The 14,238-nt window shown below is 47.5% G+C and overlaps 2 protein-coding genes across 12 annotated transcripts in view; one reads left to right on the forward strand and one right to left on the reverse strand.

Annotated features, from left to right (window-relative positions):
* The window catches only part of Ralgapa1 (Ral GTPase activating protein catalytic subunit alpha 1), a 216,549-nt gene extending 214,156 nt beyond the window's left edge, over positions 1-2,393 (forward strand). For 7 of the 11 annotated variants that reach the window (XM_042260597.2, XM_042260602.2, XM_076550638.1 and 4 more), the window contains one exon: positions 1,004-1,544. In XM_042260597.2, the coding sequence (XP_042116531.1) occupies positions 1,004-1,152 (149 nt within the window). In that variant the 3' untranslated portion in view covers positions 1,153-1,544. Of the gene's footprint in view, positions 1-1,003; positions 1,545-1,789 lie in introns of those variants that run through there. The other 4 variants (XR_013044287.1, XR_013044289.1, XR_013044290.1 and 1 more) reach the window with 2 other exon arrangements.
* A 1,789-nt stretch (positions 2,394-4,182) lies between these two features.
* Insm2 (INSM transcriptional repressor 2) lies at positions 4,183-5,867 on the reverse strand. The gene has a single exon (XM_076550642.1). It carries the CDS (start codon positions 5,781-5,783, stop codon positions 4,296-4,298), a length of 1,488 nt encoding a protein of 495 aa, XP_076406757.1. The 5' UTR covers positions 5,784-5,867; the 3' UTR covers positions 4,183-4,295.
* Positions 5,868-14,238: the final 8,371 nt, after the last annotated feature.

Here is a 14,238-nt window from a genome sequence, read left to right on the forward strand (position 1 = left end):
AGAGAGAGAGAGAGAGAAAACAAAAACAAACTTCCTGCTTTATTTCGTAGGCCAGCCTCATCTGGTTAGAAAAGAAATAGTGGAGAAGATACTTTGAGCAGGCAGTACACAGGTACAAGTGACAGGCGAATGTCGCTTAGAAATGTCTGTCTGTCCCTAAGTATAATTAGACCATTTGGCTTTTCAAAGTACTTTGAAGAGTTCTTTGGGGATGTGTTCTTAAGATGTCTCAGTAGGATCTGTACTTATTGAGCGTTTTTGTTTTTCTCTTACAAATACGTATATCTTCAGTTTGAGCATGAGTGTTTCATTGCACAGCAATACTAGCATCATCATTCCCAAGCCCGAAGTGTCAGTGAGGCTCTGGAAGAAGTGCCCTGTCAGGGACACGGGATTTTCCTAGTTGACTTTGTTTTGCCTTTTTTACAATTCCGTGTCTACTAATTCTACTGCTAACTGTAAACACAAAATGAACACAGAAGCATTACTCGTGTCTAAAGACATGTTCTAAAGTTGGTTTGTCTTATCTGACTGGCTTTCAAATGAAAATCCCTATCTTTTTCCCTCTCCCAAGAATTTGTCTGCTCCTTCTGTAACCTCCTTATGTACTAGCATGGTCTCCTGGGGGCCTTCCTGTTTGGAGCCTGTCGTGGAGTGAGAAGATGCTCTCTGGCTGCTCAGTGCAGCTGCTCTTCCTTCCCACCTCCCACCACCTGCCCTGCATGCTGGCAGTGCTTTGGATCCCTGGTCTTTCTCCAGGATGCTGGCTCTGGACACGATAATTGGTGCTTTTTTAAAAAATATGACATGAGCCACCAGGTCACAGGGGTTCAAATATATTAGTAAGCTTTGGGAACTAGCAAGTCTAGGACTTGCTTTTTTTTTTTTTTTTTTAACTTCTGAAGTCCTTGTGAAGGGTTGGGATCTTGCTCCAGATAGCAGCAGAAAGGTCGTTACAGTCTGAAAGACTGGAGAATACTAACATGCTCACTCTCTCCTGCAGGATCCTACCCAGAGAGTCTACCCAGTGACGCTCCCACAGCAGCACAGGTAGATGGGGCCGACCTGGCCTCTCCAATGTCTCCTCGAACTAGCAAAAGCCGCATGTCCATGAAGCTGCGTCGGTCCTCTGGCTCAGCCAATAAATCCTAAGGAGACAAACAGCCCAGCAGTGATCAGCAGTAGCCACCCTGGCACAAACGTAGTGTTAACTCTTTCAGGCCTCATGTTTGCCATAACATTCATGTTCCTTCCTGTACACTTATTTGAGAAAACACTGGACTTAAAGTAACTTGCAACTTACTATTTTAAATTTGGACTATTTATTTAGTTCAGGTTTGTTTTTTTCCACACTCCATGCTACTGTATTTTGAGGGGATTGAATTTTATTCCATACTCTTCACTTTCCTAGATAATCATGTCTAAGTAGTGCTGCCTTCAATCCATGATTAATGTTGAGCCAAGATATAATTGGACAGATAGTTGTGTTATTTATTGTGCCTCATTACAACTTTGTAATTCAATAAATACATAGTTTTTACAAATGTAACCATTTTTTTTTTTTGTAGTGCTGGGAACGGACGCCAGCATCCCAAGCATGCTAGGCAAGCACACTGCCCTTTACAGCCCAGCCCTACAAATGTAAATTAATACAAGCACTTATAAAGCTAGAGCAAAAGCTGCACATGAGTTTGTTACACAGGATGTGGACAGATTGTTTATGTTCCAAACAGAAACACTCTAATGGCCATGCAGCAGCTCCGATTCCAGCTGAGCTTTCTCTTCCCAGGTCAGTGTCTCACTTCTCGGCAGTGCAGAAGACAACACAACACATTGAATAACTAGGAAAATCACCGCTGAACTTTGATTTCTGTTGAGCTTCCAAACAACTGTGTTCTGCTTTTGTAGGTGGCATCACTGTTAAATACCACTTCTGTTTGGGGGCTGTGGTCCTTTATTATTGACCCCTTTATCCTGGTGTGTCTGTGTACTTTGTAAAGTACCAAAAAAGAAGGTGGTGGAGAAGGGTGGAAGACTTTTCTCATATAAATGTTTTGCTCAAATTATGTGTACTGTTTAAAAAGAAGGGAACATGACCTAGGAGTCTTAAGTTAAAGCTAATATTGTAGTACTAAACTTGCTGCAGGTGCAGATTGGTATGCATCCCACCTCCAGAAGTATTTCCTGTAGTAAATAAGCCACCCCTTTTGTTTAACATGGGCGAGATCTCCTAAGGAAATGTAGCATGATTGATACCAACTGCATGTGTAAATACATCATCCCGGCAAACCACAGAATATAAATTATGTATCATTCATGTAGTGTCTACAGATTTGTACTGGGACAAAAAGATGACATGATATTTAATAAAACAAAATAAAATATTCTTCACACTTCCTGTCCATGATTGTATTCTATTTCATGTATTTTCAGACTTAAAAGCAGCAGGGCTATGTAATTGGGAGAGGTAACATATCCCCTAGGGCAGCTTAGCTAATCATGAAAAAAATAAACATAAACGCTGTTTTCAGAATCAGCCCAGTGTACTTTTCAAAGGTCCTCCCGCTGTCCAGTTGAGCACAGAAAGTCTTCCACTTCCTAAGTCTGGACAGAAACTTGACCAAAATCAATGCATCTATCTCATGACATTTGACTTTTGAAATTTTTAGTGTTTTTTAATATATTTTCAGGAATAAAACTTTCTACCAAATTTTTCTTAGCAAATTTTTAGAGTTCCTAATTTGCTTTTTTTTAAATTAATGCTCATAAATAAAACAATCAAATGAGTAAAGGGATCCTGTAGGAATGTGTTTAAAACAGTTGAGTTTCCCATAGCCAACAGGAAGAATTTTTCAAAGGAAAATCATACTTAACTCCTTACGTATTTCTATTGGATTGATAACAGGTAACAAGATGAACAGAAAATACAGACTTGAAATAGTCACCATTTATAATTTCTGTTATCTCCAGGTAACACTATTGAGTAGACTTAAAACAACAAAAACAGTCCTATTCTCTCCTCCATGGAGCTGCAGTCCGCAGGTCAACTTCCAAGGAGGAATTCCCGTTGCATTTCAGCACTGTTATATTCCTCTGCAAGGTATACTATCTCCTGCCTTTGTGTTCTGTCAAAATAGGTCCCTAAGATTCCAAAGTTGAATGCTGGTATTAGGAAGGTAAGAGATGTGCTTTTGAAAATACATTGTGTTCAACCACTTCTTAAGACAGAAGAAAACAGGTACAGTCTACATAGTACATTTATTTGGCGGAAGCAGCTTACAAATCTATTGTTGGACAACACTCAGCCAGTGTCCCAGACCCCGGCTATTGAGGGAATAGATACAGAATATACACTGAGTATGATTTACAAAAAAAAAATCAAACATTGCTCCTGCAAAGAAATATAGGATATTGAGTGAATTAACATTCAGTTCCATGGTGGATTACATCCTCCTTAAGTTGAACAGTTTTTGATGTAATATGCAGCAGATTTATAGCATAATCGTTACATAATTGGAATTAAATCTTTCTAAAACATTCAAACTTTAGGAATGAGTATGGTATTTTTAAAAAAAAAAAAAAGATTATGTAAGAAAAAAATTAAGTAGCTCCTCCTGGATGCAGCACATAAAACAGGTAAATAATTCAGAGAGCACACCAACTCCTTCCCACTAAGCCGCACCTTCCCCACCTCCAAAACCTAATTTTAAAAAGGAACTAATACATCCAAATGAGGAAAGAAAGTTTCACACCAGACAGCAACATCCTCTTGTACTCCTGTCTGTCTACAAGGGTAGGTCCTCCTTCCCTGCAAGTTTGGCATCAGTCACATAGCTTGATTCACAGAATATACAAGGCAAGAAATCTGACCCTATTGAGACAGAAACGACCTAAGTGCCTGAGGTGACAAGAGAGAGAAACGTTGGTGACGACCACTTTAGGTGTACACACTGAGACTTGCACGCGTTCACTGCGACTTTCCATAGGAACTACAAACCATTGAGGATTCATTGGGGTCTCCGGCGTTTTAAGGAAAGGGATGTCCTGTTTTAGCGGGGAAATGAGGACTTCAAGCTGTCAGTTTTGACCATAGATTTTTATGTCAGATACATACCTGCTCTAAAGAGGGTGTTTAACATCTCGCTGCCTTCTCCCGGGCGGATCGTGACCGGGAGAGTTTTAAGAGGGAAGGCATGGGGAGGAAAGAGGAAATTGCCAGATGAAGAAAGCCCCACAGGAGTTCCCATCTTGTTTTCTCCAAGCCATTCTCAAAATCTCGCCAGGCCTCAGTCCCCTCAGCAGCCAGGCCGCAGTGGCATCTGCAACAGCAGCACTTGCCGGCTTTCTGAGGGGTGACACTTATTGATGTGCCGGGTCAGGCCCGGGGAGCTAAAAAAGGTGGATGGGCAGTACTTGCATGAGAAAATCTGCTGAGTGCTACCGTCGGACGCCCCTCCAGGGCCCGCTTCCGAGGGAGCCCCGACCAAGGCGGGCAGTAGCAGCTCCTCGCGGACAGCGTGCCATAGCCGGTGCTTCTCTCGGATATCCGCGGACGGGAAGTGCGCCCCGCAAAGCGGGCACGCAAAGGCGAGTGGGGCTGTGCGCTCCGAGCCGAAGCCCGGGGCTGGTGCACGGGCCGGGCCCGCCTCATGGGTGCCCAGATGCTTGCGCAGATAGGCTTGGCGACGGAACTTTTTGTGGCAATACGGGCACACGAAGACCTCGGGTGTCGCCCCCGCGCTGGCACCGCCTGGCCCGGGACCGCGGCGCCCGAGCATCACCTCGGGGTAGGGGGCCTGCGGTCGTGCTGCCTCTGGGTGCACCAGCGCCTGCAGGCCTGCGAGAGTGGCGCTGTCCCGGTGCTGACCGGCCCCGGAGCTGTCCCGGGCCTGCGGGTGCTGATCGTCGGTCCGCGGCATGCGGCCGTTCTCCTTGCCCGCCGCCAGGGAAGGGTCCGGAGGGGTCAACGGCGCGGAGGGAGGTTTACTCGCGGCGCAGGAGGGCGCGGGACGTGGCTTGTGCCAGCGGCGATGGGAGGCGAGGTTCGCGGGGCAGCTGAAGACCTTGTCGCACTCGGGGCAGCGGTACTCGACGCGCACGATGCGGGAGCAGCGGTGCTGAGCCAGCGCGAAGGGGTCCGCGTACTGCTGCTTGCACAGCTGGCAGATGAACTCCCCCAGCGGCGTGCGGACGCCGCCCAGAGCCCGCGCCGGCGCCCCGGGCTCCTCCTCCTTGATCTTCAGACCGAGCACCGGGGACGTGGTCACCTCGTCTGCGAAGCTCAGCCTCCTCACCGCCTTAGGCTTCCTGACGGCCGCGGGCGCCGCCGACACGCAGCCCAGGGCGCCCTTGCCGCGGCGCTGGAGACCCTGCGGGGCGGGCGCGGGCGCGGGGACGGAGACGGGGACGGCGACCCGAGGCGGCACCAACTGCTCCCCCGAGGTCGCGGCCGCGGGCGCCGCGGAGCAGAAGGCGGTGGCGCTGGGGAAGGACTCGGCGGAGACGGGCGAGCGCAGGCAGCGCTCCAGGAACGCGCGGCGCAGCTCGGGGCCCGCCGGCCTCGCGGGGCTGGGTCCCGGGCCGTCTCCGCCACCCGCGCCCCACTCGGCGCCGTCCCGCGCGGGCGCGAGGCAGGGGGACCCCGACAGTCCCCTGCCGGGCTCGTCGGGCGAGGGCGGTGCAGCAGCGCGGGGACCCGGCGGCGGGAAAAGCGGTTCGGCCGGGCGCGAGCGGTAGGAGCTGCCCGAGCGCTTGGTTCGCTTCACCAGGAAGCCCCTCGGCATGGTGGGTCGGGTGCGCGGGCGAGCCCCGGAGCTAGGCGGGCTGGGCCGGGCCGGGCATGCGGCTACCGGCTTTATAGCTGAGACGCCGGGCCGGGCCGGGCTGGGCCCCTCGAGCTGCGCCGGCCAATCAGGAGTGGGAGCGGGTCCCGGGGCGGGGCCTTCGCCCACCGGGGCACCGGGACCGAGACGCGGGAAGACGAGCGGGCGCGAGGGGCTCGGAGCGCCCTGTCCAGCCTCCAGGGACCGCGCGCTGGAGAACCGGGCGCCACCAGCCCGCCAGGCGCGGGGAGCCGACCGAGCCCGCGCCCCGGGGCGTCGGGCTGAAAGGCTCGGCCGCCGCGGGGAGGACCGTGGAGGGACGGCCGCCGCGACAGGGCGGGAGTCGGTGCGGGAACGGGTTAACCGTCCTCGGTCAGGACTGAGCTGATGAGAAGAAGCAGCGAGCGAACTGCGGGGCGGCGAAATCCACCGCCCTGTGCCTACACTTGACGGCGGGAGCACGTCTGCCATCCAGTATCGATCCGGACTGCGCGCGTCTGTGATACTATGAGAATTCATCTGGGGAGAAGGGCTCTCGGCGCCGCAGATCGTGCGTGCTGGCAAACCTCTGGAGCTCAGGACGCTGCACGGTTCGGGCACCGAGCTCTTGGCTGATAAGTGCCTCCTCCCCTGGGGGAAGAGGAGTGGGGAGGGGAAGGGATCTAATTTTCGGCTGTCCTCACATAAAGTGGTTTCTCTGTTCACACTTTCCACTTAAGCTACCCAGAGACATGACTTAATGCCTAACTGGCCTGTTTAGCATGGAGGAGATTGAGTGAGAAATGCTGGTAGAATCGGCATCGCATCTGCTTCCCTGGACATGACAAGAGACGACTGCAAAAGATGTTCTGGTAGACCAAACTCAACAGATTGTCGTCTGGCCCCCTGCCACCAGCCTGGCACTTGGTTGTTGTTAAGAACCGGAAGAGATTTGAAAGTTTGTAATACTAACTGAACAGTGAAATAATTAGCCAGTATTCGGCAGGGGTACTGTGCCAGCCTTTATAACAAAAACCTGTGCAATGTGAGAACAGGAAGGAGAAAGAACTGTGCTCAATGCTCCTCACTCAGCAAAACTGGCGCGGTTATAGTGGAATTCCGGCTAAGAGTCCCGTCAGTGAAATAATTTTACATGGAGGACACTGCTTAAGGAAAGACACACACACACACACACACACACACACACACACACACACACACACACACACCAGCAAGATGTCTACTCTACGCAATAGGTAGATTAAGCCAGAAAGACAGTAGATGACTAGCAAGAGTTACACAATACAAATTCAAGCCAAAGCCTTGCAGATTCCAATACCTAGAGTCTTTCTATTGTACCTCTAACTTCAAACTACGTCTTTAACTGCCTCTCACACCGAACAATAAGTCTTATAGTGTACACACACACACACACACACACACACACACACACACGTTTCACAAAATAATACTTAACAATACACTAGATTCTGGGGTTTTCTGATCAGTCCCATTGTATTTTAAGGACTGGATTAAGAACAGCAGTTAGGGTGGACTTCCCATTAAAGAGCATGGAGTCATGTACAGTAAGTGTGATATTTTGCAATCAAAATTCATATCCTGAATGATTAAAATGCTAGGATCCTAAGCAGGTTGATAAACTCGGTTTCCAAGTTGGCCATTTCTGACATGTAAGTTACGTAAGACACAACTTCTAACTCAAATTTCTCTCAGTCCTTCCTTTTATTCTTCCTTCTCATGACCCAGAAATATTTGTGATGTGGAAAGACAGGTGTAAGGGTTCTAATACTTTAAGAGAGACCCTTGCCAGGAAGGCTTTTTCCCTGACCCAAACAGCATGGTCACATGTTATCCAAAATCAGCAGTCTCCCCATCACCACCCCCTCAATAACAACCGTATGGGAAATGATACAACAGAGTACACCAGGATGCTTAAAAAAACATCCTTAATCTGCCACTTTCTTGGAAATATTTGTAAAGAAATGTTTACCACCTAGTATTGGTGATTGTAGGTAATCTGAAATTACCTCAAGGAAATCCTTGTGAAGCTGAATGTGATGAGTTAGCCATACGCATCAGATAAAAGTACATCATGACATTAAGGGTAAGAGCAGGACATGAAGGTGCTCATGTATTACAGAGCTCAATTTTGGAAGAATAAAATGCTTACACTGGGAGGGAAGGGTGCCAAAATATTGTTGCAGTGTTCATCTATTTAGTAAGACTTTTAAGAGTTTTTGGATCTTTTAAGCACCCTGCAAAAAGTATACATGACTGGTGATCAGAAGAAGAAAAAAAAAAAGAATATATCACAAAAAAGGCTAGGGTTAAATGTTGCAGCTTTCCCCAGGATGCCCCGAACATCAAATGGAGACTTGTATAGTTACCCAACATTCTCTGTGTCCCTGATACAGAGGCGACAACCCCTGCCATGTAGACCTTCCACATGGACAGCACTCCTAAGAGTTGAAAAATAGAAAGACTTGAAAAGTTTCTCCGCTTGGGAGAAACCTGGAGGATTCTTCTAAACACCAGCAATCCTTTCTGTTTTCTCACTAAGACATTAAGATATAGAGGGTGGATCCCAGAAAGTGTGTGAAATCTTTGTGGTATCCACCTCCTTTCTCTTAATACTGCCAAGGTGTGTTCCTCCTTTTAAACACACAGGACCTTCCTGTGCTCCATTACACTTTGACCAAAACTCTGAATCATCTCTCAAGATTTAGTTCTCTAGTTGTGGAATAAATGTTATTTAAATTCAGAAATTCTGAAGGAAGAAAGGGGAAATGACGGTAGAACGGTAGAAAGGAGAATCCTGGGGAGAAAGGGGAATAGGAGAGGGCATGAACCTAACGTAATCCACACACGCTGTACTGCTTAGTTTTCATCAGTTTGGCATGAGCCAGAGTCACCTGGGAAAGGGGGAACCTCATTTTCGGAGTTTCCCACATCGTATGAGCCTCTGGACATATCTATGGGTCTTTTGTTTGTTTGTTTGTTTGTTTTTGTTGTTTTGTTTTATTTTGTTTTGTTTTTTGAGACAGGGTTTATGTGTGGAGCTTTGGTGCCTGTCCTGGATCTCACTCTGTAGACCAAGCTGGCCTCGAGCTCACAGAGATCTGCCTGGCTTTGCCTCTTGAATGCTGGGATTAAAGGCGTGCGCTGCTGCTGCTGCTGCTGCTGCCGCCGCCGCCGCCGCCGCCGCCGCCACCACCACCCAGCCAATGGGTCATTTCTTAATTAATAATGGATTTAAGAGGGCCCAGGATCCCCTCCCTAGGAAGGTGGGCCTGAGATGTGTACGAAAGCACACTGAGCATACCAAGGGACCAAGCCAGTAAGCAGCATTCTTCTGTGTCCTCTGCTTCAGTCTGCCTCCGGGTCTCCGCTTCCTTTCATGACAGACTGTAAGCTGGAAGATGAAAGAAACCCTTTTCTCTCTAAGTTTCTTTTGGCCATGGTATTTATCAAATCAATAGAAAGCAAATTAGGACACACTATATATGTTTATGGAAATGCCGTCATGAAACCCACTTTTTGTACAAACAATATAACATCATCACAGCAAAATAACTCAAAAATTGGGAAAACATTTTGGAAGAAAGAAGACCCCTCTTGCCCTGAAATCATGGTGTCTATGAGACAGGCTCAGTGGCAGGTCCATTTTAATCCCTTGCCTGTCTGGGACTTGCTTGGGAACAGGTTTATTTCTTCTGTTTCCTACCCCGTGACTTCTGCTTACAGATGTTCCTGTAAAACCTAACATCATTTGTCACTATTAGAGGCCATGGATCACAAGGACTTGAAAGTCAACCATAGCTCCAGAATCTAATAGTGAACTACCGATATTTCCCCCGAAACTTAATCCTGTCTAGGTGTCTCATTCCTATACCAAACCCCAAAATCTTTTGGCTCAAGCTGCCCCATACTCATCCCATTAGCAATTCTTGCCATTTCCACCTTCAGACCATTTCCCGACTCTGGCTCCTCCTCTTCTTCCCGGCTTTCCCATTGGTACATTCTGCCTGCTGCCTCCACCACCCTCTCTCCTGTGCTCTTCAGAGCAGAAGGAACCTCACTATTTTGCTCCTTTGCTTGGAAATGTCAGGTGACTTCCCACCACATTTAAAGTCCAAAGGCATCAACTCGCCTACAAATGTGTCTGGCATGCTCATAACCAGGCCCCTGGTTGGTTGGTTGGTTGGATGGTTTTCCTCAATGCTGGAGATTTAACCCGGGGACTGTCACATGCAGGTGGTTCACCATTGAACCAAGTCCTCAAGCCCCACCCTCGCTATTTTAAACCACGTTTCCTACCCTGCCGCTCCTCACTCCATCTATTCCATCCACACTGGTCTTCTTAATTTCCTCAGATGTGACAAGCACCCTCCTACCTTAATTAAGCCTGTTTTCTTCTGCTGGTGCAGAGGTTCTCAACCTTCCCGATGCTGCGACCCTTTAATACAGTCCCTCATGTTGTGGTGACCCCCCAACCATAAAGTTATTTTCATTGCTACTTCATAACTGTGATGTTGCTACTGTTACGAATTGTAATGTAAATAATTGTTTTCCAATGGTCTTAGGTGACCCCTGTGAAAGGGTCGTTCGATCCCCAGAGGGGTCATGGCCCACGGGGTGGCTCTAGGTAGCCGTCATGCTCCTGGGATTCAGTCTCTGCTTCCAGAGAGCTGGGATTACAGGCAGGCTCCATGTCCACCCAGCTTTTATGTGGGTACCGGGGATCCTCCCTGCCAGCTCAGCTTTTATGTGGGTGCTGAGGGTCCCAACCCTGCTCCTCATGCTTCTGGAGTAAGTGCTTTATCCACTGAGCCATCTCCCACACCCCCAGGAAACTATTTTTTTTTTATTTCTTATACAAAGAAATGGGTTTGATGGGGCCATTTTCATGCATGCACCTCATTTTTAGCCCATCACACCCCCTCCATCCCCCCAACTCCTCCTGCTGTCCCCCTTCCATTACACCTCAAATCTTCATTTTGGAAAGGTAAGTTTAAGGACTGTCTTGGAGCAAAGCCGTGGGGCTGAGGAGATGATGTGGAGAAATTGAGAGGAAAATGAACTGTGAGGCGAGGAGGCCAAGCCAGAAAATACTACAGGACATGATAAAAGATCGTGTGGGCCTAATCATTATTACAATGCTGAATATATTTAAATAACTGATTGAAAACTGTGTAATTACACTTATCTGAGTGTTCTTCCCGTGTTAAGCCGTAAAGTAGATGCACATTTGAAAAACTTGAGAGTGGAGAGAATGTACCACTTGACCTTCACTTGGCTGTGAAAGACTGGCTGCCTTTTGAAACTGGGATTCATTTCAAGAACTATAAGTAATGAGAAAATAGCCAGCTTGAACTCACAGGAAAGGTTTCCAGTGCCGTAAGATGTCACACAGGAGAGGCATTTTAGTCTCCAGTGTGCAGGGTGCGTGCTGGGTCATTGCAGCCAGCCTCACCCTCCGGAACAGTCTTCCCCTACCAAGACAGCTCACACGCTGATTGTGCCCAGTGTGTGGCACTCCCACATCACAGGTACTTAAAGCCTTTGTCAGTGTGCACAAGACAGCTCCCAGATACCATTACAGATTCTCCTGTAAGCACACTTCTTCCCTCCTTCCTTCCAGTCTCAAGAGAATAAGTACTTTCCAAAATGGATTCACTGCACAGGAAAAAACAAAAAAAAACAAAAAAACTCAGTTTTGAATCCTAGCACTGCCATTTACTGGAAAATTTAAAATTTAAAATGTTTTTCCTTGGCTCCCAATTAGGCACTGCAATATGTAGAATAGAATTACACGAGATAAACTAGAATCCTCCACAATGTTGGCTCATGGTCTCGTGTGTCTTGGGAATCCAAGTCTCCATAGTTGGTGGTGTAAACTCACAAGGGCAGAGACAATCCAGTCCCCTCTTTTTCTTACAAATAATGTATGTAAGCTTGTTCCGAACAAGCATCCTGAGCACCTTGGACCCTTGATGAAAGGCTGGGAGAGTAAGGCCTTGTCAGTCTTTATTTGCATGTGTATACTAAGATCCAGTTCATACGCTTGAAGAGAATATGCATTTTGCAACTGAACATGCCAAGACTAGGGAAGTGTATCTAGGTGCCCGGCCCACATGGCAAGTTACAGATTTTTCTTTGTGGTCTCTCAACTTCTGCTGCATAGTCTCGAGACTCACAGTCTCAAGATTCGTATTCATTAAAGCCACGCCTGTTTAGCTGACTGAATCGTTCACCACCATCAACTCTCGTTGTCTGCAGGAAGGTTTTCTGCCGTCAAGTGCGTTGGCTGGTTGGTTCATTTGGGAGACACAACAGCTTTCTTTTGGTTGTTGTCTCCAAGGTATACGTCTTCATTTTCAACCTTTCTTTACCATTATGTCTTCAATGAGTCCTACTAATAACAGTCCATATGTTTTTTGTTTGTTTTTGTTTTTAGCCAGTGATGGTTTTAACGTCACTGAACTTTCGGCCCCTTCCCTGTGCCTAATGGCTATCCTATTTGGAATGAAATCTGCCCTCTCTCCAAAGGCTTTGCCCAATTACATTTCTTTTTCTCCTCTCTTTTCTTGCTTGTTAGGTTAGTGTCTGGTTCTTATACATACAATGCCTTTTAACCAGTTTTAAACCTTCACATACATTCCTTTCTGGTTTTAAAAACTACATAATGCTTTAATCAAGCAGAATCCTTTATAATAAAAGGACCTTAACCCACCTGAACGCCACTTTTCCTGACTCACGCTACACTCATGCTGTGTGGTTTGACACTCTGTGTTCAAAGTCCACAACATGGGCTGAGCTCCGTTCCCAGCACCACATCCGGGGTTCACAGCTGCCTAGAAACAGCTCCAGGAGAGCCAGTAACCTCTGGCTCTCCATGGGCACACAGACACATAAAAAAAAATGAATCTTTAATATAAGAAATGCAAAGTCCTTCTCAGCTTGTACATCAGCCTCGGACTATAGGAGATCCTGTCTCCAAAACAAAACAGATTTAATTTATTGGTCTATATTTACATGTGTGTACATACATAGATTGAGCAGTGACAAAATAGATTAGCTGCAGTATATCTGAAGTGTTTTCATTTTTAACAGTCAGCCATTATATTTACATCGATTTGTTTTGTGTACGTCTGGTGGTCAAGGCAATTGATGGGAGTCAGTTCTCTCTCCACCACGTAGAGCCCTGGGATCCAGCAGGACAGCTGTGTCAACTCACTGACCCTGAAATGCCCTATTTTATCTATTACAGAAACATAGCTTAAGATTCATTGTATTTTTAATTGTAGATATGTGTGTATGTCTGGGGTGGGAGGCATGCTCATGTGAGTGCAGGTGCCCATGGAAGCCAGAACAGGAAGCTGGGTGCTGGAAATAAAAATGCAACCCCTGCAAGGGCGGTGTGTGCTCTTAGCCACTGAGCGTCCTTCTGGGGTTTTCCGTTAGCACAACCATAACTGCATGGCACTGTTTAGTGCCCATTTGAGCCAGAGGAAAGGCAAGTGTGAGTAGCTACTGCTCTTCTGAAAGTAATGTGCCTTTACCTCCCGGCTGTTTTTAATATTGGGTTGAGAGGGAAATCAGGGCTCTTCTGTGACCTTTCAAATTCTTAAAATGTTTAAAACTTCCAGCTGTCAGTTATAAGCACACAAGAAAATGAAAGCTTATACACTGAGAACCGGAGAGTTTTATTTCACTGTCAAAAGCAAGGCAGTCTGAGGGGCCGAGTCGATAGATGGTCCCATGGTGTAAGCGTCATCTAGAGTCCTGATCCCGGAACCGACCTAATGCCTGCCAGCGGTCCTGGCCTGCCGGTGATTCCAGCCCATACTCCACAGAGCAAGCTGGCTGGCCCGACCAGACATCCCCGCAAGTTCCGGGTTTGCTGGGGAGAACGGAACACAATGAGTGATCCAGCGCGGTTACCGACAGCGACCTCAGGCCCCCACAGGCACGTGCACCCACACACATGGGTGCCCACACACAGACAAACACGACACGCACTTGCAAACCACGTGTATTTGCACACACATGAAAATGAAAACAGTAGTAGTGTGAACAGCACTTTGCCCTTTAAGTAGTGTTTGCCGCTACACATCTTTCCTGTGTCAGGGTGACTGGTCCCACCCCTCTTAAATTTAGATCGGCGTCTACTGTTTGACGGTTCATTTTTTTCCCCCACTGTTGTAAAACATTCCTGTATTCACGATATATCCTTCCATGTGGAGTTTTTCTCTCTTTGGGGACATATTCGTGCTTCTTGTCGCAGCTTCGTTCCTGGGTGGTGGTGGTGGTGGTGGTGGTGGTGGTGGTGGTGGTGGTGGTGGTGGTGGTGGTGGTGGTGGTAACTTGCCTGCACCAAGCTTATCTGAAGCGTTTCTCGGAGCAGCAGCGGTAC

Source organism: Peromyscus maniculatus, chromosome 14 (genome assembly GCF_049852395.1).
Source record: "Peromyscus maniculatus bairdii isolate BWxNUB_F1_BW_parent chromosome 14, HU_Pman_BW_mat_3.1, whole genome shotgun sequence".
NCBI lineage: Eukaryota > Metazoa > Chordata > Mammalia > Rodentia > Cricetidae > Peromyscus > Peromyscus maniculatus.